Here is a 24,219-nt window from a genome sequence, read left to right as displayed (position 1 = left end):
TTCTGCCTTTCAAATAAAGATAATTTTTAAAAAGACAATGGCTTAAAGTAGAGGTTTCTATCCAACACTAACAGCTGCCATGAATTGCACAATCACATTTTTTATTCACAACAGCGCTGACATATTAGGTACTATTTTGTAAAGAACAAAACAGAGACTAAGAAATGAAAAGTGTCTCCAACCTGTGTTGCAGCCAGAAGTGGCTTAGCTGACATCTGAATTCAGCTGGCCTGACTCTAACACTGGCTCCATTCCATCAAGATGCCTCATAAGTTCTTAAATCAATCTTGAACCAACGTAACAGACTACTTCTGAATCTCTACCATTTTAGCTTTTCAGTCAAGAGATGCACCAGCTTACTTTGAACTGCAATGATCCTCAGTAGCAGGGCAATTCATGAGTTATGTGATGGCTGTTTATAAACCAGGGGGGAAATCTGCTGGCAAGCTGTTAGAATTCACAGAGCCCATGGGATTCTCTAGAAGAGATTCACCAATAAGAAAAAAAAAAAAAAATCTGCATTTAAACACCTGTATTTAAATGGAAGAACAAAGCAAAGAACTCCTAACACTATGAAGCATGTTGTTCTTCACAGCCAAGTTGATCGGCAGGATAAACAGCAAAAACTACTCAAGATTAGCTATTTTTAGGTAGTAGCATTAGCTATAACTTTCTTCTGTTCTATTTATATCATCTAAATTCTCAAAAAATGTATTTTTTTTAGAATTAAAGAACAAATTCTTAGAATAAGATTCTTTTTAAAACTTTTTTCTAATGGGAGCTATCTATCCTAAAAAGTAGATGTGCCATAATTTCTTCATTGTACCCATATGCACTTTAATTTTATATTATGTTTAATCTTAACAGATAGCAAGGCATTTCCTTTAGAAGAACCAGAGCGTCTATTTTTTAGAGGCTGAAGGTAAAAAACTACAGGCCTAGATCACCTGGCTGCAAATGACTCTTCATAGCAGCAGCAGGTGTCACTACTTGGATGTGTCGTCCAGGTCAAACACCAGGGCCCACGCGCACTGAGGAATGAGCTGCTCTGCAGTCACAGTGCACGCAGGCAGCAGCAGCAGCTTTAAGGAAATTATTTAGTGCCCTTGGGCTGGGGCTTGCTTTTTTTTTTTTTTTTTTTTTTTTTTTTTTTGACAGGCAGAGTTAGACAGTGAGAGAGAGAGAGTGACAGAGAGAAAGGTCCTCCTTCCGTTGGTACACCCTGCAAATGGCCGCTACGGCTGGCACTGCGCTGATCCGAAACCAGGAGCCAGGTGCTTCCTCCTGGTCTCCCATGGGGTGCAGGGCCCAAGCACTTGGGCCATCCTCCACTGCACTCCCAGGCCACAGTAGAGAGCTGGACTGGAAGAGGGGCAACCGGGACAGAACCAGTGCCCCGACCAGGACTAGAACCCAGGGTGCTGGTGCCACAGGCAGAGGATTAGCCTAGCGAGCTGCGGCGCCAGCCTGGGGCATCTCTTAAAAGCAAATTCCAGGGTTGGCACTGTGGCACAGCAGGTTAAAGCCCCAATGTGCAGTGCCAACATCACATATGGACACTGGTTTGAGTCCTGGCTGCTCCACTTCTGATCCAGCTCCCTGCTAAAGTGCCCTGGGAAAGTATCAGAAGATGGCCCAAGTGCTTGGGCCTCTGCACCCACATAGGAGACCCAGGGGAAGTTCCTGGGTCCTGGCTTTGGATCAGCTCATCTCTGGCCGGTGTAGCCGTTTGGGGAGTGAGCTAGAGGATGGAAGACCTCACTCTCTGTCCAAACTTTGCTCTGTAACTCTTTCAAATAAAATTAAATTTTAAAAAAATTTTAAAAAGGCAAATTCCTGGAGCCCATTCTCCCAAATTCTGTTTCAGTGAGTCTGGGATGGGATCCAAGATTCCACATGCTTCAAAGGTCCCCAGGGGAAAAAGATGTGAAGCCAGAGGTAGGGATGACAAGATGGTACCAGCACATGACACAGGTGACAATTCAGACTGCTTCCATTCCTAACTTATAATCCAACTGGAAATGTTACCACCCAATAGCAATGGACCAGAATGTCAGCATTTGTTATTTAATAACTACTCAACAAATATGGTATAAATATTAATAATTAACAAGTGAGTATTTTAATTTCAATCTAGAAAAATAATTTCCCTGATGAGTCAATTCTTGGATTCCTCAGATTTCCATTCGCTATTAACATAGAAAGGACAATCAATTTGGGAGCAAAGTTCTGGGGCTCAAAATACAGTCAAGGGAACTTCAATCCAGAACCTCGATGAAACCATGAAAAAAAGTCAGCTCTGCCGTTATCAACTCCACTTACCTTTGCTGTTTTATAACAGAGTCAAAACCAATAGTTTCCACAGGTTTATTTCCAATTACAACAACTTGCTCTTTTCCATCTTCTTCTGGTCCATCTTCTAATATATAGCGGTTCTTAACTGCAGTAAGAAAGTCTATTCCAAAATTCACCTTGTTTGGACGAATAAAAGAGCCTCCTGTTGGGTGCCTGGGAATGGAGAGAACACAGAAAATACAGTCCAGCAGGAGAGGCCACAGGGGTGGGTGTTAGGCCTAGAACCAGGATGCCACTTGGGATCCCACATCTCATATTGGAGGCCACGGTTCAAATCCCAGCTCAACTTCTGATTCCAGCTTTTTGCTATATGCACCCTGGGAGGCAGCAGAGGGCAGTTCAGTTAGTTGGGTTCCCAGTTCTGGCTTGGACTTGGCCCAGCTGCAGTTGTTGCCAGTATCTGAAGAATGAACCTATGAGTTGGAGATTGATCTCTCAAATTACTTTTTTAAAAGTGTATAAATGCAATGTTATAAAGGTTTTCAAACATTTCTATATGCTAAAAAAATTAAAATCAGTCAACAGTAAAAGAGGGGTGTACTTTGTGGCATAGTGGGTAAAACTGCCACATAGATGCCCACATCCTATACTAAAGTGCCTGGGATCAAGTCCTGCCTATGCTTCTGATCCAGGTTCCTGCTAACACATACCCTGGGAAGCAGATGATAGCTCAAGTACTTGGGTCCCTGCCACCCATTTGGGAGAGCTGGATAGAGTTCCAGGCTCCAGGCTTCAGACTGGCCCAGACCCAGCTGTTGCACACATTTGGGGAGTGAACCAGGAGGTGGAAGATTTGTGTGTATGTGTGTGTGAGAGAGAGAGAGAGAGAGAGAGAGTGTGTGTGTGTGTGTGTGTGTGTGTCTTTCAAATAAAAATAAGAATTTTTTAAAAAAAGGGACATAATAAAGAAAAAACAGAATCAGCTTGCTTGATCATAAAGGGTTATGAGTTTATAAAAGAATGTAAAATCTCTATAGAAAAGCAAAAATAATTGACATTAGAGGAAACAGAACTATTAAATCCATGAGGGAAAGTTCTACTTTGCTAATGATCAAGAACCATACATTTGGGGCTGGCATGTGGCACAGGTCACTTGATGCTTGCAATGTCAGCATCCCACATTGAAGTACAGGTTCAAGTCCTGGCTGCACCGCTTCTGATCCAGCTCCCTGTTAAAGCACCTGGAAAAGCAGCAGAGAATGCCCTAAGTAGTTAGGTCCCTGCCACCAACGTGGGAGACGTCAATGGAGTTCCTGGCTCCTGGCCACATCCTCACCCAGCCTTGGCTGTTGCAGTCATTGGGAAATCAGCTATTTGGGGAGTGAACCAGCAAATAGATCTCTGTCATTCTTTCAAATAAGTATTAAAACAAGAAATAAAAATTCAAATAAGTATTTAACAAAAGTGGCAAAAGAAAAAAAATCATAAAACTTCAAAGCTGGGTTTGCCTATGATTGTATAATCATACTTCTAGGTCTCCTGACTGGCAGTGCTCTGTTCTTTCCCATGTTTTTCTCTTGGCTTATTCTTCTAAATGGAATCAATCTCCTGACTTAAGCTCCTGGTTAACACACATGTTCCTAAACCTGGAGGTGGGGAGGGGGCAGCATGAGCTTTGACGTTAGACTACTGTGAGTTTAATTCCTGGCTCCATTACTTACAAGCTGTGTGGCTTCAGGCAACTAATGTCTATCTCTCAGCTTGTGTTAGCTCATCTGTAAAACCCTGTGCAATGAGGCTTGTCTATAAGGATTGAATAAACCATTTACTTTATGGCACATGACTATCTGTCCTTTAGGGGTAGTTATTGTATCTAATATTCTGTGAGAAGTAAACCCACTTATCCTGAAATACTGTGATAACCCCAGAGGTCATACTCTCTAAACCCAACCAGTGGCTCCCACACTTGTTCAGATGGGCCCCTGAGTACATGGACCATCCATGACGACATAATTTCATCACACAAACTTTTGCTATCAGAAAATACAGTAATAAATATAAACAAGATAGTGTTACGGTCTCAGGTATCAAGTTGACTGTTTCAATTACCTACTACTGCATTACAACTCCGTAAACTACATTGCTTAAGACCATGATCTATTTCTCACACCTGTGAGTGTTCATGGAGCTTAGCCAGGTTGTTTTTCTGTATCTCAGAATGTCATGCGATAGCATTCAGCTGGAAATGGCTAAGGCTGAACCATCCAAGATGGCTTCACTCAGATTATTGGCACCTTGGCTGGGATAGCTAGCTGGGTGTTGTGGTGTGGCAGGTAAAGCCACCGTCCTGCTGTGCCGGCATCCCATGTGGGCACCGGTTCGAGTCCTGGCTGCTCCACTCTGATCTAGCTCCCTACTAATGTGCTTAGGAAATAAGCAGAGAATGGTGCAAGTGCTTGGGACCCTGCACCCATATGGGAGACCCTGTTGAAATTCCTGGCTTCGGCCTAGCCCTGCACTGGCCATTGTGGCCACCTGGGTAGTGAACCAGTGGACAGAAGATCTGTCTCTCCTGACTCTCAAAAATAAATAAATCTAAAAACAAGGAAAAAAAAAAAGAACTCATAGTATTACTGCTGCCATCTGTCATGGTCAGGCATGGGTCAACCAAGATTCAAGGAAGGGAAAAACAGACTATCTCTTCCTAGGAGAAGCAGTGTACGTGAACAATGAACACAGATGGGAAGGATTGGCAGCCATCTTTGGTGACAATCTACCACACTTCTACCACTTGCTCATCCCCCCAAAAGGCAGCCACATTAAGAAAGCTTGTATTGTCTAACCATCCAAGCCTCATGGTTTCACATCAATGAACGTGACACTGCTGAGGCAGAGGACACCCTCTGCTACAGGTTGACTGTGGACGCAAAGGACTTAGTGTGCCTCAGTCTAGGTGAAACAAAGAACAAGACAGCATCACTCACTGTGGGATTTGCATAGGCCAAACTTACAACCAAATCTGAGCTGCTTCAAGTCATAGATTTTAAAATAGGGAAGAACAAAATATTTTTAAACTCATGAGTAAAAATTTCAAGACATATAGCATCACTAATCTATAAATGTTCTATCATTAAGCTTTCTTACACAGTAAAAAAGCATTAAACACCAATGTTCTGGACATTCTGTGGGAGCTTCATCGTTTGAGAAACTACTGCTCTATAGTGACATTTTTGAGGGACTACTATGTACCAAGAATGGTGCAAAGTGCTATTATGTTACAAATATCTCAATTAAAAAAAAGATCTATTTATTTACTTGAAGAAAGAAAGGAAGAAAGATTAAAAAGAAAAAGGATAAAGAGAGAAGGCGAGAAAGAGAGAGAGAAAGAGAAAGGAGAGGAAAAAAGAAAAAGACTGAGAAAGAGAAAGAAAAAGAGAGAAAGATAAATGGCCTCAACAGCTGGAGCTGGGCCAGTCCAAAGCCAGGAACCAGGAGCATCTTCCAGGGTCTCCCACATAGGTGCAGGGGCCCAAGGACTTGGACCATCTTCTGATGCTTTCTCAGGCTCATTAGCAAGGAGACAGATTGGAAGCAGAGCAACCAGGACTCATACAGGTGCACATATGGGATGCTGGTACTGCAGACAGTTGCTTAACACCTGTGACACAGTGCTGGCCTCACAAATAACTCAATTTAAATAGGATTACATAGGGCCCTTTTTGTTGTTGCTGCTGCTTAAGAGGTAGAGAGAGAAAGACCCTATTTGTTGGTTCACTTCTCTAATGCGCATGAGTGCCATGGCTGGACTGAGGTCAGGAACGGGGAACTCAATCCAGGCATCCCATGTGGGGAGCAGGAACCCAATCATTTGAGCCATCACTGCTGCCTCCAAAGGTCTGCTTTAGCAGGAAGCTTGAATTGGCAGCCAGAATTGTGTGTTGAACCCAGGTACTCCAATATAGGATTCAGCATCCTAACTGGTGTCTTAACCACCAAGCCAAATGCCCACTCCAAACTCTTACATTTATTGGAAAGATGCTTCCAGGAAGCAAAAATGGGTCCCAGCCAGGAACACTCTACGCCTTAGAGTCGGGGAATGGCACCATGTGGCAGGCTGGATTTGAGAACCATTAGTGACCTCTGCGTGCTCTGCTTTCACCCTTTGTGAACACAAGTATCTATTGCAGTTATTCTGTCCCAGTTTCTTTGATCCATATAGGATGTGAAGGAGGCTGCAATGGTTTGGATGTGGATTGTCCCCTCGAAAACTCATGTTAAGGTTTGCTCCTCAACGTAACAATGTTGAGAGGTAGCAGGACACTTGGGACACTAAGACATAATTAGGTCACAGGATAGGGGGAGGAGGGTATACCATCTGTACCTTTGGGAAGGGATTAACATAGTTCCTGCAAGAGTAGCCTATTATAAAATGAGCCTAGCACTTCTCTTCACTCTGTGTGTATGTGCGTGCGTGTGTGTGTGTGTATACACATACATACTTTTTTTTTTTTTACTTACTTTACTTATTTGGAAGTCAAAATTAGAGAGGGGCCAATGCTGTGGCAGAGTAGGCTAAGCCTTCCTCTGCCTGTGGTGCCAGCATCCCATAGAGGTGCCAGTTCATTTCCTGGCTATTCTTCTTCCAATCCAGCTCTGTTTATGGCCTGGGATAGCAGAAGATGACCCAAGTGCTTGGGCCCCTGTACCTGCATGGGAGACCCAGAAGAAGCTCCTGGCTCCTAGCTTTGGATTGACCCAGCTCTGGCTGTTGCAGCCATTTGGGGAGTGAATCAGAGGATGGAAGACCTTTCTCTGTCTCTCCCTCTATAACTCCACCTCTCAAACAAAATCTTATTGAAAAAAAAAAATTAGAGGGGGCTGGCGCTGTGGCGTAACAGGTAAAGCCACTACTACAGTGCTAGCATCTCTCTCTGTTGTAACTCTGACTTTCAAATAAATCTTAAAAATGAGAAGGAGAAACAGAGACATCTTCCATCTGCTGGTTCACTTCCCAAATGGCCATAATGGCTGGGGCTGGGCCAAGCTGAAGCCAGGAGCCAGAGCTTCTTCTGGGTCTACTTCATGGGTGCAGAGGCCCAAGCACTTAGGCTTTCTTCCATCGCTTTCCAAGGTGCATTTAGCAGGGAATCAGATGGGAAGTGGAGCAGCCTATACTCAAACCAGCACCAATATGGGATACTGGTGCTGTAGATAGTGCCTTAACCTGCTGTACCACAGTGCCAGCCTCAGTTTTTCTTAAGATTATTTATTAGCAAGGCAGAGTTGCAAAGAGAGGGATTCATTCCCCAAATGGCCTCAATGGCTGGGACTGGACATGGCCATAGCCACAAGCCTGGAACTCCATCTGCATCTCCCACACAGATGCAGGGGCCCAGTTACTTGAGTCATCTTCCACTGCTTTTCCAGGAGCTTTAGTGTACAGCCAGATTAGAACTGGAGCAGCCAGGACTCAAACAGTCTCTCATATGGGATGCTGCTGTTGCAGGCGGTGGCTTAATCTGTTGCGCCACAATGCCAACCCTTCTTTATTTCTTACGCAGATGCTTCTTCCACATGCACCCGTTTTTTCCTTTCCACTTAATCATGACATGATGCAACCCGGAGATGCAGGCACTTGACTTTTGTCGAGTTTCCTGCCACCAGAACTATGAGTCAGAATGAACCTCTTTTGTTTTTAAATCACTCAGCCTCAGGAATGCTGTCATGGCAACACAAAACAGACTAAGACAGGGGCAGATAACTTGCCACTTCATAGACCTCTGGATCAAGGAGCTCATCCCAAGCACTCACACCAGAAGACTTCTCTCCAAGGAGCTTCATCTGCATCTGGAACTAACTCAACTGATTATCTCCTGGACTGTGAGAGGAGGGGTGAGGGAATTTTACAATGGGAAGAGATGTGAACTGTTGTGACCAGAAGGTCTGATAGGTTACGTCCTCAGATGTCTCCACATGCCCACTGGCAATGAAATTTGGCACTTGTTCCCATCAACAAGTGGAGTTATTTCCCCTCTGCTGACATCTGGACTTGCCCAGTAACTTGCTTTTTACCAACAGGGAGATCCAAGTCTTAAGCAGTCTGGCAGTTTCCAATTTTGCCCACTTGGAAAGCAGACAATGTGTGAAGAAGCTCAAGCTAAACTGATAAAAGGTCATGGGGCAACAAAGAGACTGATCACCTTCAGAGTGACCCAAGGTCCCCCCAGTAAGCAACCAGTACCATGTCCCCAGTTGTGTTAGGCCCTTTTGGCTCCTCCAGCCAAAAATCACCTGGAGCAGGGACAAGTGTCTCCCCTAAATCCTGCTCAAGCTCCTGGCACAGAATCAGGAGCAATAAAACAGACACTATCAACCACCAAGCTTCGGGGTGGTTTCTTACAGCTAACTAAAAACAGGCTGTAGGGAGGGGGATTGTTACTTTGACTGACCTGTAATGAAAATTCATTATCCCATTTCACTGTAAGTCCAGCAGCAAATCATAATAATATCAAAAGGCATCCATCACCAATAGAAATCAGACATTTTCCTGTCACTTTACATTTGTTAGACATTTTTTAAAAATCATTATTTCAAAATTTAGTGGTTAACAGACCCACTGGTATTTTTATTAACTTATTTAATTAAAAAAGTATGTTATTTGTATAAACTTTTAAAAATACTTTAATTACTAGGCCTCAAAATTATAGATTCCCTTTGTGAGGCAATATATTTTATTTCTGGCTTTTAAAAACTATTTTTTTTTCGTACAGTAGGCATTTGTTGCAGGAGTTAAGATGCCACTCGGAATGCTCATATCCAAAAATGCCCGAGTTCAAGTTCTGGCTCTGCTCCTGATTCCAGCTTTACTCCTGATATACACTTTGGAAGGAAGAAGATGATGGCTTAAGAGGTCATGCCTGAGGCCAGCGCTATGGCGCAGTGGATTAAAGCCCTGGCCTGCAGCACCAGCATCCCATATGGGCTCTAGTTCGTGTCCCAGCTGCTCCACTTCCAATCCAGCTCTCTGCTATGGCCTGGGAAAGCAGTAAAAAATTACCCAAGTCCTTGGGCCCCTGTACCCACGTGGGATTCTTGGAAGAAGCCCCTGGTTCCTGGATTTGGACCAGCTCAGCTCTGACCATTGTGGTCATTTGGGGAGTGAACCAGCAGAATGGAAGACCTCTCTCTCTCTGGCTCTGCCTCTCTAACTCCATCTTTCAAATAAATAAAAATAAATCTTAAAAAAAAAAATAAAGGTCATGCGTGTGCTACCCACATGTGAGTCCAGATGTTACAGGCATTTGGGGAGTGAGTGAATTGATGGGAGATTTCTGTCTCCTCCTTTCAAAAATTATGAGTTTTTTTCTTAAGATTTAGTTATTATTTACTTGAAAGGCAGAGTTACAGAGGCAGACAGAGAGCGAGAAGTCTTCCAACTGATGGGTCACTCCCCAGATGCTACAAATGGCCAGGGCTGGGCCAATCTGAAGCCAGGAGCTTCTTCCAGGTCTCCCATTTGGGTACAGGGGTCCAAGGACTAGGGTCGTCTTCTACTGCTTTCCCAGGCCATAGAGAGCTGGATCAGAAGTGTATCCAGCCGGTGCCGTGGCTCAATAGGCTAATCCTCCGCCTTACAGCGCCGGCACACCAGGTTCTAGTCCCGGTCAGGGTGCCGGATTCTGTCCCGGTTGCCCCTCTTCGAGGCCAGCTCTCTGCTATGGCCTGGGAGTGCAGTGGAGGATGGCCCAAGTGCTTGGGCCCTGCACCCGCATGGGAGACCAGGAGAAGCACCTGGCTCCTGCCTTCGGATCAGCGCAGTGCGCCGGCCACAGCGCGCTGGCCACGGCGGCCATTGGAGGGTGAACCAACAGCCAAGGAAGACCTTTCTCTCTGTCTCTCTCTCTCACTGTCCACTCTGCCTGTCAAAAAAAAAAATTGTATCTGAACCAGCACCCATATGGGATGCCAGCACTACAGGCAGCAGCTTTACCTATATGCAATAGCGCCGGCTCCTTAGAAGTTTAAGGCTCATTTCCATTAAAAAAAAAAAAAAAAAAAAAAAAAAAAGCCTGCCAAAAAGATCTACAGCACACACATAAATCTCTGGTCTAGAGTAAATTCAAAGAAGTAGAATCAGAGTTAGCTCTTGAAAAATGAGCAGCATTTTGGTTTAAAAAAAGAAATTCTAGTTATTTCTATACTACCACAGGCATGAAGGGGGACCCTAAATATAAATTTCTCCAAAAATAAAGAAGTAAGGGTGTCAGCATAGTGGTACATTGGATTAAGCTGTGGACTGGGATGCCAGCATCCTATATGAGCACTGGTTCAAGTCCCAGCTGCTCCACTTCTGATCCAGATCCCTAATGTGAATGTGCCTGGGAAAGCAGCAGAAGATAACCCAAGTGCCTGGGCTGCTGCCAGCCATGTGGGAGACCCAAATGGTGTTCCTGGCTTCTGGCTTTGGCCTGCCCCAATTCAGACTGTTACAGCCATTTGGGGAGTAAGCCAGTGAATGAAAGATGTCTCCCTCTTTGTTTCTCCCTCCCTCCTCCCCCTCTTCCTCTCCTTGTAACTCTTTCAAATAAATGAAATAAATATTTTAAAAAACAAATACATAAAGCAAGAAGGGGCCAGCATTGTGGCAAGTGAGTAAAGCTGCTGCCTGCAACACTGGCATCCTATTTGGGCACTGGTTCTTGTCCCAACTACTTCACTTCCAATCCAGATCCCTGCTAATGGCCTGGGAAAGCAGTGGAGAATGGCCCAAGTGCTTGGGCCCCTGCATCCATGTGGGAAATCCGGATGAAGCTCCTGGCTCTGGCCTGATCCAGCCTTGGTCGTTGTGGCCATCTGGGGAATGAACTATTGGATAGAAGATTGATCCTCCCTCCCTCCCTCCCTTTCTCTCTCCTTCTAATTCTGACTTTCAAATAAATAAGTAAATCTGCTTTTAAAAGCAGCATAAAAAGCACTACTACTGGAAATAAAACATTTATAAACTTTATTAATAAAGTACTATGGGGGCTGGGCTGGTGCTATGGTAAATGGAAGCTAGCTCTTTGCCTCTTCTCCCTTTTTTTTTTTTTTTTAATTTGACAGGTAGAGTTATAGACAGAAGAGAAAAAGGTCTTCCTTCCATTGGTTCACCCCCCCAAATGGCCGCTACAGCCGGCACACTGCACCAATCTGGAGCCAGGAGCCAGGTGCTTCCTCCTGGTCTCCCATGTGGGTGCAGGGCCCAAGCACTTGGGCCATCCTCCCCTGCCTTCCCAGGCCACAGCTGAGAGCTGGACTGGAAGAGGAGCAACCAGGACAGAATCTGGCGCCCCAACCGGGACTAGAACCCGGGGTGACAGCACCACATGCGGAGGATTAGCCAACTGAGCCACAGAGCTGACCCAAAGATCACCTCTATGTTATGTCCTTAAATGTTCTATTATTACAACCTACAAACAGATCTTGTGTTTACTAACAACTAAATGAGAATAATGTCAAACACTTTAACATATGTGAAGGTGAAAGAAATACCAAAGCATGTTGTTAGATGTTGGAAATATAATTCTAGAATAACAGTTTATATACATTAATCTACATAAATATGTACAAAAACGGGTTTGCATCAAGCAAACTGTTTTGTTTCTAGTCTAATACTAATGAAACCGGTTTTGGCTCATAAAGTAAGGAAAGCTGAAATTTTAGTGAAATTATTTAGTGTATGAAATTTATAAAACAGTATTAGGAAAATTTAGGGGCCAATACTGTTGCGCAGGGGGTTAAGCCGCACATGGGCACTGGTTCGAGTCCCAGCTGTTCCGCTTCCAATCCAGCTCCCTGCTAATGTACCATTTTCTGCTGCTTTCTCAGGCACAAGTCCCTGGATCCCTGCACCCATGTGGGAATATCCTTGCTCTGCCATGGCCTAACTCCAGTCATTGTGGCCATTTGGGGACTGAACCAGCAGATGGAGGACTTCTCTGCCTCTGCGACTTTCAAATAAATAAATAAACCTTTAATTTAAACCATATAATGTTTGAAAAAAATTTTTAAACACTACACATGAAAGTTCAAGTTTATTGTGTTTTAAGATTTTATTTGAAAGGCCATTACAGAGAGAGGTAGAGACAGAGAAAGGTCTTCCATCTGCTGGTTCACTCTCCAAGTGGCTACAACAGCCAGAGTTGAGCTGATCTGAAGCCAGGAGCTTCTGAGTCTCCCATATAGGTGCAGAGGTCCAAGGACTCGGGCCATCCTCTGCTGCTTTCCTAGGTGCATTAGGAAGTATAACAGCTGGGACTCGAACCAGTGTCCATATGGGGATGTTGGCACTGCAGTCCAGCAGGGCTTTAACCCGCTTCACCACAGCGCCAGCCAAAAGCTCAAGTTTAAACAACTTTAGTAGACAGGTATTTAGCCTAGTTAAAATGTCTACCATATGCCACATCAGAGTACTTGGGTTCAATACCTGACTCTGGTTCCTGACTCTAGGTTTCTGTCTGTGCAGATCCTGGGAGGCAGTAGCGATGGCTCAGCTGGGTTCTAGCCAACAAAATGAGAGACCTGGATTAGGTTCCCGGGTCCCGGTTTTGGTTCTGGGCCAGCCCCAGCTGTGGTGGGTATTTATGGAGTGATCCAGTAGATAGGAGTTCCCTCTCTATGCCTCTCTCTCGGTGTGTCTCTCTCTGCCCCTCAAACAAAACAAAACAAAAAACCTAGTAGATTCCAGAGCAGCAACATGGCAATCGACTAAGAGATGCAGACAACTGTCTCTCCAGAGAGACACCAAGTTATTCACATGCCAGACCACCTTCACAAGAGCTATGGAAGCAGATGAGGGATAACAGTGCTGGGTTTTGGTATAATAAGAAAAGATGCACTGAAGAAGGCAGGAGGGAACAGACAGTTGAAACACCTTTCTCAAGAAGCACAGTGTAGAGAAGGACGCCTCCCACTTGGGGGAGGGAGAGGGAATTAAGTCCAGATGTCAGATCTGAAACCCAGTACCGGGTCTGCCACAGTGAAACTCAGTGCCAGGGGTCAGAGCTCTGGTGTCCCAGGTTAAGCTGCCATCTGCAGCGCTGGCATCTCATATGGGCACTGGTTCGGGTCCCAGCTGCCCCACTTCTAATCCTGCTAATGTACCTGGGAGAGCAGCAGAAGATGGCTCAAGTAGTTGGCCACTACATCTACCTATCAGGGAGAAGCTGATGAAGTCCCTGGCTCCTGGCTTCAGCCTGGCCCAGCCCTGATCATTCTGGCCATTTAGGGAGTGAAGCAGCAGATGGGAGATTCTCTCTCAGCCTCTCCTCCTCTGTAACTCTTTCAAATAAATAAATCTGAAAACAAGGAAGAAGAAACCCAATGCCAGCCTTGGGAACCTCCTCAGGCAGTCAGGGATGACCTCCAACTTCCAGCAGATAGTGTAGCAAGGCCTGAGCTGATTGGGAGTAGAAGAGGAAAGTGAGCTCAGGAGTTTGCCTTGGAGCACAGTGCCAGAACCACAGTGGTGAGACCTAGCACCAGACAAAGCCCAAAGGCCTCTATCCTCAGGCAATGCTTTCATGCCTCTAGATCTGCCCCAGCAGAAGGCACAGACCTGGGGCTGACGCTGTGGCATAGTAGGCTAAGCCTCCGCCTGTAGCACTGGCACCCCATATGGGTGCCAGTTCAAGACCCGCTGTTCCACTTCTGATCAGCACTCTGGTATGGCCTGAGAAAGCAGAAGATGGCCCAAGTCCTTGGGCCCCCGTACCTGCGTGGGATACTCGGAAGAATCTCCTTCAGATTAGCCCAGCTCCAGCTGTTGTGGCCATTTGGGAGTGAAGCAGCAGATGGAAGATCTTTCTTTTTATGCCTCTCTGTAACTCTGCTTTTCAAATAAATATTTTTTAAAAAATCATCTTCAGGGGGGCCGATGCTGTGGCGCAGTGGGTTAATGCCCTGGCCTGAAGCGCCGGCATCCCATATGGACACCAGTCCTAGTTCCGGCTGCTCCTCTTCCGATCCAGCTCTCTGCTATGGCCTGGGAAAGCAGAAGATGGCCCAAGTGCTTGGGCCCCCTACATCCATGTGGGAGACCCAGAGGAAGCTCCTGGTTCCCAGCTTTGGATCGGCACAGCTCCAGCATTGCAGCCAATTGGGGATTGAACCAGAGGATGGAATACCTTTCTCTCTCTACCTCTCCTTCTTCCTCTGTGTAGGTCTGACTCTCAAATAAATAAATCTTTAAAAAAAAAAAAAAGTGACAGAGGAACAGATCTAGAAAAAAATGCTAAAATTCATATGGAGGAATAGGAGACCTCGAATAGCTAAAAAGCAATTTTATTTAACAAAAACAAAGCCAAAGGCTTCAAGACATTCTACAGGGCAGTTATAATAAAAACAGCCTGGTACTAGTACAAAAATAGATGGATGGATCAATGGAACAGAAAAGAAACACCAGAAATCAATCCAAACATCTACAACCAACTTATATTTGACAAAGGAGCTAAAACCAATCCCTGGAGCAGGGACAGTCTCTTCAACAAATGGTGCTGGGAAAACTGGATGTTCACACGCAGAAGTATGAACCAAAGCCCCTACCTTACACCTTACGCAAAAATCCACTCAACATGGATTAAAGATCTAAATCCACACCCTGATACCATCAAATTGAGAACATTGGGGAACCACTGCAAAGCACTGACGCAGGCAAAGAATTCCCAGAAAAGAGCCCAGAGGCATAGGCAGTAAAAGCCAAAATGAACAAATGGGATTACCTCAAACTGAGAAGTTTCTGTATAGCAAAATAAACAGTCAGTAAAGTAAAGAGGCAACGGACAGAATGAGGGAAATTATTTGCAAACTACGTAACTGATAAAGGATTAATAACCAGAATCTACAAAGAGATCAAGAAACTCCACAATAACAGAACTAACAACCTAGTTAAGAGATGGGCCAAAGCTCATGACAAGAGCCTCAGGTAATTACTGACATCATAAATAAAAGTATCAACTGTTAAATCAACAACAGGAGTCACTGTGCATTTGCTCCCCATGTAGGACCTCTGACCTTAATGTGTTGTACTATGAGAATTAATGGTAAAGCTAGTCTTCAAACATTTTCAAACATTACTTTATACTTTGTGTGTCTGTGTGGGTGCCAACTGTTGAAATCTTTACTTAGTATAAAGTTGATCTTCTGTGTATAAAGATTAAAAAAAGATTCATTTTTAATTAATTAGGCAGAGTTAGACAGTGAGAGAGAGAAACAGAGAAAAAGGTCTTCCTTCCATTGGTTCACCCCCCCAAATGGCTGCTACAGCCGGCACACTGCACCGATCCGGAACCAGGAGCCAGGTGCTTCTTTCTGGTCTCCCATGCAGGTGCAGGGCCCAAGCACTTGGGCCATCCTCCACTGCCTTCCCGGGCCACAGCAGAGAGCTGGACTGGAAGAGGAGCAACCAGGACTAGAACCCGGTGCCCATATGGGATGCTGGCACCGCAGGCTGAGCATTAACCAAGTGAGCCACAGCGCCGGCCCCTAAAAATGAATCATGATGAAGAATGGGATGGGAGAGGAAGTAGGAGGTGGAATGGTTTGCAGGTGGGAGGGTGGTTATGGGGGGAAGAACTGCTATAATCCAAAAGTTGTACTTTCGAAATTTATATTAAATAAAAATTTCTATAAAAAAAGAAAAACACAAGAGAAAGAGATGGGCCAAGGACTTAGACATTTTTGAAAAGAGGAAATCCAAATGACCAATAGACACATGAAAAAATGTTCAGGATCACTAGCCCTCAGAGAAATGCAAATCAAAACCACAATGAGGTTTTACCTCACCCCAGTTAGAATGGCTGTCATATAGAAATCAACAAACAACAAATGCTGGAGAGGATCTGGGGAAAAGGGGTACCTTAACCCACTGTTGGTGAGAATGTAAAGTGGTATAGCTACTGCGGAAGACAGTATGGAGATACCTCAAAAATCTGAATATATATCTACCATATGACCCAGCCATCCCACTGCTGGGAATTTACCCAAGGGAAATGAAATCCGTAAATAAAAGAGCTATCTACACCCCCATATTTATTGCAGCTCAGTTCACAATAGCTAAGACATGGTATCAACCTAAAAGCCCATCAACCGAAGACTGGATAAAGAATTATGGGGTATGTACACTATGGAATACTACACAGCAGTAAAAAACAAATCCAGTCATTTGCAACAAAATAGATCAGGCTGCAAAACTTCATACTAAGTGAAATAACCCAGTCCCAAAGAGACAAATACCATATGTTCTCTCTGATCTGTGAGAATTAATAGGGCTCCTAAAATGAAAGCTACAGAAGTAAAATTGACACTTTTAGAAACAATGACTTGAATAGCCCTCATCCTGACTGTAGAGGGACAGTTTTTTATTGTTGCTTTTTATTTTGAATTTTTTTGTTTTTCTTTTCCCTTCTTCATATTGTATGTTGAACTCTTTACATAACAGCATTAATCATATGCATATAAAGTCAAGTGAAAAAAGATTCCAGTAAAAAGAGGGGGAATAAGAGAAGGAGGAGGTAGTCTTTAACTGTAAAACTGTATAGTTCTGTATACAGTCCTATAGACTTACTTCTAAGGGTACAGCCTAAAAACTTGTCATGGGACTCCAAACCCATTAAAATTAGTGGTATAAATGCCATCTTAATTGTTAAAGTGATCATATTAAATGTTAAAGTCAACATATAGATAGGTTTAAGTGTAAAAGTGATCATATAAATAACATCAAGTGCCTAATAATAACAAAACAGAATTAAAAAGGAGGGAATGTCCAATATGGGAAGCAGTCCACACAGCAGACTCCTAGAATGACATTCGCTGTAAATAACACTCTGACCTCAGAATCAACCCTTAAAGCTTCCTGGTCTGGCTGAAAGACCTGTGAGAACATTTCAGGCATGGAGAGCAAAGACTCTGTAGCAAAAAATATCTTATATAAGGATCTCTGAGACCTCAGTGGAAAGAAGGGGCCATCAAAGAAGAATGTACTTTTCTCTGAAGGGAGGGTTGAACTTCCACTTTGTTTATGACTGTGTCCAAATAAATGATGGAGTCTGGTCACAAAAGGCTTCCATAGCCTTGGCAGTCCATGGTAACAGCCTCAGGGGATCACTGATGTCATAAATAAGAGTGTTAATTGTTAAAGGAACAACAGAAGTCACTGTGCACTTGCTCCCCGTGTAGGATCTCCCTCCTTAATGAGTTGTACTAAGGGAATTAACTGCAAAACTTGGTCTCAAACTGTACTCTCTATATATATTGTGTGTGTGTATGTGTGTGTGCAAACTGTTGAAATCTGTACTTAACATACAGTTGGTCCTCTGTATATAAAATCAAACTAAAAATGAACCATAATGAAGGAGGAGATGGGAGATAGAGTAGGAGGTAGAATGGGAGTCGGGTGGGAGGGTGGGTATGGGGGAAAGAACCACTATGTTCCTAGAGTTGTACCTATGAAAAATGCATTCATTGAATAAAAACTTTAAAAAGATAAAATTAAATTTTTAAAAAGTGACAGGAAACTGATTCAGCAATACACAACAAAGGGGCATAGGAAATATGAAGAAGCAAGGCAATGTGACACCCCCAAAGGAACACAGTAACACTTTAGGAACACTGCAAAGAAAAGAATGACGAAGTTCATGACAAAGAATTCAAAAAAATGATTACAAGGATCCTGAAAGAGGTACAAGAGAATAGAGTTCACTGAAATTAGGGAAACAGTGTATGATAAAAATGAGAAATTCAACAAAAAGACTTTTTTTTTTTTTTTTTTTTTTTTGACAGGCAGAGTGGACAGTGAGAGAGAGAGAGACAGAGAGAAAGGTCTTCCTTTTTGCCGTTGGTTCACCCTCCAAGCGCTGATCTGAAGCCAGGAGCCAGGTGCTTCTCCTGGTCTCCCATGGGGTGCAGGGCCCAAGCACTTGGGCCATCCTCCACTGCACACCTGGGCCACAGCAGAGAGTTGGCCTAGAAGAGGGGCAACCGGGACAGAATCCGGCGCCCTGACCGGGACTAGAATCCAGTATGCCGGCGCCGGTAGGCGGAGGATTAGCCTAGTGAGCTGTGGCACCAGTCAAGAGAGACAAGACTTTCTAAAAGAACCAAACAGAAATTGTGGTAATGAATAACTTAATAAGTCAAATAAAAAATAGTGAAAAGCCTCAGCAACAGACTAGACCAAGAGGAAGAAAAAATATCTGAACTTAAAGACAGATATTTTAAAATATACTACTTAGCAAACAGCAAAGATAAAATATGAAGACAGGGCCAGTATTGTGTCATAGCCACCTGCAACATCAGCACCCAGTATGGGCAGCTGATTCGTGTTCCTGCAGCTCCACTTCTGATCCAGATCCCTGCTAACAGCCTGGGAAAAGCAGAAGATGGTCCAAGTGCTTAGGCCCCTGCCACCAACATGGAAGACCTAGATAAAGGTCCCGATTCCAGGCTTCAGCTGACTCAGCCCTGGCCATTGTGGCCATGTGGGAAGTGAATTAGCAGATGGAAGACACCTACCTCTCTCTCTAACTTTGCCTTTCAAATAAATAAAGCACTAAAAACCAAACATAATGAAGACAGCCTCTGATACATTTGGAGCATCGTTAACAAATATTGAAATTTGGAGATTCTTGAAGGAGAAGAAAGGAGTAAAGGCAAAGAAAATCTATTTAAAGAAATAACTGAAAGGGGGCTGGCATGGTGGTGTAGTGGGTAAAGACGCCACCTGCAGTGCTGGCATCCCACATGGGTGCTGGTTCGAGTCCTGGCTGCTCCACTTCCAATTCAGCTCTCTGCTATGACCTGGGAAAGCAGTGGAAGATGGCCCAAGTTTTTTGGCCCCTGAACCCAGGTAGGAAATCCTGAAGAAGCTCCAGACACCTGACTGGATCGGCACAGCTCCAGCCATTTTGGCCATTTAGGGAGTAAAACAGCAGATGGAAGACCTCTCTTTCTCACTGTCTCTGCCTCTGTAACTCTGCCTTTCAAATAAATAGATAATTCTTAAAAATATATAAATAACTGAAAAACTTAAGATATAGACATCTAGGTATAGGAGGCCCATAGGACTCCAATAGACATGAACAGAAAAGATCCTCACCATAATATATTAGAATCAAACTCTCAAAGGTACAATACAGAGACTTTAAAAATATGCAAGGGGTGAGGGGCACTGTGCTTAGCGTAGCAACTAAGACACTGCTTGAAATGCCTGCATCCCATATTAGAGTATTTAGGATACAATCCTACTCTGCTCCCAACTCCAACTTCCTGCTAATGGGTGCCCTGGGAGACAGCAGTGATGGCTCAAGTACTTGGGTCCCTGCCACCCACGTGGCAGACCTGGATTGAATTCCAGATTCCCAGTTTTGACCTGGCTCAGGACCAGCTATTGTGGGCATTTTGGGAGCGAACCAGCAAATATGAGATCAATCTCTTTCTCTCTCCTTTCAAATAAAGATAAAGTTGTAATTTAATGTTTAACTTCTGTTTTTAGATTAAGGAAAATCTGCAAGAGAAAAGTGCCAAGTCACATTTAAGGGAGCCCTAATTAGACTAACAGACTTTTCAGCAAGCTTTACAGGCCAGGAGGGACTGAATGATATATTTCAGGTTCTGAAAGGGGGGGAAAAAACACTTATCAAACAAGAGTACTATACCTAGTAAAGCTATTCTTCGTAAGTGAAGGGGAAATAAAGACATTCATTCCAAAACAAGCAAAAACTGAGGGAGTTTTTCACCACCAGACTGGCCTTGTAACATATGCCTAAGGCAGTCCTATATATAGAAGCAAAAGAAAGACTAACAACATGAAAATATGTATGAAACCCACTAGAACAACAGATACACAAAACAGAAAAGAAGCAATTATCAATACAGCAAACCATCAAAACACAAAGATGAGCAAAAAGAAAAAAAAAGATACCAAATACACCAGAGAAATTTTTAAATAACTCATTCCTTATCAAGAATAACCTTGAATGTAAATAGACTACTAAGTTCACTAATTAAAAGATACCAACCGGTTGAATGGATTTTCAGAAAAAAGACTCAACTATAAACTGCCTACAAGAAATTCACTTCAGGGGCTGGCACCATGGTATAGCTGGTAAAGTCCGCCACCTGCAGTGCTGGCATCCCATATGGGTGCTGGTTCAAGTCCCGGCTGCTCCATTTTCGATCCAGCTCTCTGTTACAGCCTGGGAAAGCAGCAGAGGTTGGCCCAGGCATGGAAGACCTGGACGAAGCTCCTGCAGCCGCTTGGAAGACCCAGAAGAAGCTCCTGATCTACCCAGCTCCAGCTACTGCAGCCATTTGGAGAGTAAACCAGCAGGTAGAAGACCTCTCTCCAACTCTGCCTTTCAAATAATAAAATATTTAAAAAATTTTCACTTCATCAAAGACATATACAGACTGAAAATGAAAGGATGGAAAAAGATATCCAATACAAAGAGAAAACAGAAGTGAGCATAAACAGCACACTAATATCAGACAAAACAGACTTTAAGATAAAAATTGTAAAAAAGACAAATAAAAAAAAAAAGCAGCCGGCACTGTGGCGCAGCAGGTTAAAACCCTGGCCTGAAGCGCAAGCAACCCATATGGGCGCCGGTTTGAGACCCGGCTGCTCCACTGCCTGGGAAAGCAGTAGAAGATGTCTGTCTCTCTCTCTAACACTGACTTTCAAATAAATAAAAATCTTTAAAAAGAGAGGCAAAAGAAGGTCACTATGTAATGATCAAGGGGTCAACAAAAAGAACAATTGAAGATGCATATGTACCTAATGCTGGAGCACCCAAATATACAAAACAAACAAGATTATCTAGAGAGAAACAAGCTCTAGTGTCACACAATCATAGTGGAAGACTTCCATACCCCACTTTCATTAATAAAGAGCAAAAACAGAATACACGGAAACATCAGAATTAAACTATACTATAAATCATATGGACCTATCAGGCATTTATAGAACATTTCACCCAACAGCTGTAGAATATACATTATTTTCATATGCACATGGAATATGATCTAGAAAAGACCCCAAAAAGAAGTCAACAAATTTCAAAAACATCAAAATCATATCATGTATCTTTTCTGGCCACAATGGAATAAAACTAGAAGTCAACAGAAGAAATTCTAGGAATTATACAAATACATGGAGACAACAACATGCCTCTGAATGAACAATTAGTCATTCAAAATATCAAAAGGAAATTTGTTAAACTCCTTGAAACAAATGAAAATGAAAACACAACATACCAAAACTTACAGGATATGGTAAAAGCAATAGTGAGGGTGAAATGTATAGCAATAAGCACCTACATTTTAAAAAAAAGGATATCAAATAAACAACCTAACAATGCATCTCAAGGACTTAGAATAGCAAGAACAAACCAAATCCAAAGTTAGAAGGAAAGAAACAAAGATCAGAACAGAAATAAATAAAACAGATTATTTAAGAAACAGAAAAGAAATGAAGAGTTGTTTTTTTGAAGAGATAAACTCCATAAGCCTTAACTACACTAATCAAAAAAAAAAAAAGATTAAAATAAATAAAATCAGTAAGTGATACCATAACCAAAACCACAGAAAAAAGATAGGGGCCGGTGCTGTGGTATAGCTGGTAAAGCCGCCACCTGCAGTGCTGGAATCCCATATGGGTGCCAGTTTGAGACCCAGCTGCTCCACTTCCGAGCCAGCTCTCTGCTATGGCCTGGGAAAGCAGAAGACGGTACAAGTTCTTGGGCCCCTGCACCCACTTGGGAGACCCGGAGGAAGCTCCTGGCTCCTGGCTCCGGAGAGGCACAGCTCCGGCTGTTGTGGACAACTGGGGAGTGAACAAGCAGATGGAAGATCTCTCTCTCTGCCTCTCCTCCTCTCTCTGCATAACTCTTTCAAATAAATAAATCTTAAAAAAAAAAAAAAAAAGACAATCTTAAAAAAAGATAATTAAGGACTAATATGTCAACAAATTGGAAAACCAAGAAGAAATTTATAATTTCTGGACATGAATAAATTATCAAAATTGAACTGGGAAGACAAAGAAAACCTGAACTGAATAGTTATGAGTAAGGATATTGAATCAGAAGTAAAATGTCAACCAGGAGGGGCAGGTGTTTGGTCTGGCAGTTAAGATGCTAGTTAGGGTACCTGTGTCCCCAGGTCAGAGTACCTGGGTGCAATTCAAAGCTCTGGCTCCCGATTCCAACTTCCTGACATGCAGACCCTGGGAGGCAGTGGTGGTGGTGGCTCAAGTAATTGAGTTCCTGCTATACACATTGGAGACCTGGCTCCCAGCTTTGTCCTGGCCCTGCCCTGGCCATTGTAGGCATTTGGAGTGTAAATCAGCAAATAGTAGCATCCTCTCTTTCCTCTTTCTTACCTTCTAATGAATATTTTTTTTAAGTCAACAAATAAAATCCAAAAGACCACATGGCTTCAAAGTTGAAGCCTACTAAATTGTCAAAGAAGAACTAACTAACACTGATAGTTCTTAAACTATTCCAAACAACTCAAAGAAAGGAAACCCTTCTAAACTCATTCTACAAGGCTAGCATTACCTTGATTCTATAACCAAACAAGAACACAACAAAAAAAGAATATAAACCAGTATCTCAGATGAACATAGATGTAAAAAAAAAAAATACATTAACAAAGTTAATCCAGTGCATAAAAAGCTGATTCACTGGGGCCAGTGCTGTGGTGCAGCAGGTTAAGGCTGCCGCCTGTAGTGCTGGCATCCCATATGGGCGCTGATTGAATCCTGGCTGCTCTACTTCCAATCCAGCTCTCTGCTGTGGCCTGGGAAAGCAACAGAAGATGGCCCGAGACCCTGGGCTCCTGCACCCATGTGGGAGACTGGGAGGAAGCTCCTGGCTCTTGGCCTCGGACTGGCGCAGCTCCAGCCGTTGTGGCCAACTGAGGAGTGAACCAGTGGATTGAAGACCTCTCTTTCTTCCTTTCCTTCTCTGTGTAACTCTGACTTTCAAATAAATAAATCTTTATTAAAAGAAAAAAAAAAAAAGCTCATTCCTCATTCACCATGATCAAGTAGAATTTATCTCAGGGATGGTTCAACATGTATAAATAAAAATCATACATCAAGGGCCAGCACTGTGGTGTAGCAGGTAAAGCTGCCACCTGCAGTGCCAGCATCCCATATGGGTACCGGTTCGTGTCCTGGCTGCTCCACTTCTGATCCAGCTCTCTGCTATGACCTGGGAAAGCAGTCAAAGATGGCCCAAATCCCTGCACCTGCATGGGAGACCCAGAAGAAGCTCCTGGCTCCTGGCTCCGGATTGGCGCAGCTCCAGCTATTGCGGCCATCTGGGGAGTGAACCAGCTGATGGAAGACCTCTCTCTCTCTCTGCCTCTCATTCTCTTTCTGTGTAACTCTTTCAAGTAAATAAATAAATCTTAAAAAAAAAATACATCAACCAAATGAAGGATAAATATATGATCATCTCAATAGACAGAAAAATTTGGTAAAATCCAACATTCATTCATGATTTTCAAAAAACAAAAATACCTTGAGTCAATTAAATACAGAAGTAACCTACCTTAACATAATAAAGGCCATATGACATATCCACAACCAACATCGTAAGGAATGGGAAAAATTCAAAGTATTTCCTCTAAGATCTGGAGCCAGAAAAGAATGTCTGTTCTCACAGCTCTCTTTGAATAGAACACTGGAAATTTTGGTTAGAACTATTAAGCAAGAGAAAGCAAACAAATGACAAGAAATATGGTAAGAAGGAACTTAAATTATTCCTGTCTGTAGATAACATGATTCTAGACTATCAAAAGTCTGCAGCGCCGGCATCCCACATGGGCCCTGTTTGAGACCCGACTGTTCAGCTTCTCATCCAGCTCCCTGCTAATGAGCCTGGG

The 24,219-nt window shown here is 43.3% G+C and overlaps 1 protein-coding gene across 12 annotated transcripts in view; it reads right to left on the bottom strand.

Annotated features, from left to right (window-relative positions):
• The window catches only part of TBCE (tubulin folding cofactor E), an 87,715-nt gene that overhangs the window by 23,870 nt on the left and 39,626 nt on the right, over window positions 1–24,219 (bottom strand). For 6 of the 12 annotated variants that reach the window (XM_089311616.1, XM_051820727.3, XM_002717344.6 and 3 more), the window contains one exon: window positions 2,323–2,508. Coding sequence is in view for 8 of the 12 variants with exons in the window: in XM_051820727.3 (XP_051676687.1) it covers window positions 2,323–2,508 (186 nt within the window). In the remaining 4 variants the exon portion in view is untranslated. Of the gene's footprint in view, window positions 1–360; window positions 414–2,322; window positions 2,509–3,419; window positions 3,537–23,885; window positions 24,018–24,219 lie in introns of those variants that run through there. The other 6 variants (XM_089311609.1, XM_089311610.1, XM_089311608.1 and 3 more) reach the window with 3 other exon arrangements.

The sequence above is a fragment of the Oryctolagus cuniculus genome, chromosome 13, assembly GCF_051225735.1.
Source record: "Oryctolagus cuniculus isolate XC-2025 breed Fujian yellow rabbit chromosome 13, ASM5122573v1, whole genome shotgun sequence".
Classification (NCBI taxonomy): Eukaryota; Metazoa; Chordata; class Mammalia; order Lagomorpha; family Leporidae; genus Oryctolagus; species Oryctolagus cuniculus.
This window is presented reverse-complemented; position numbering and strand designations above follow the sequence as displayed.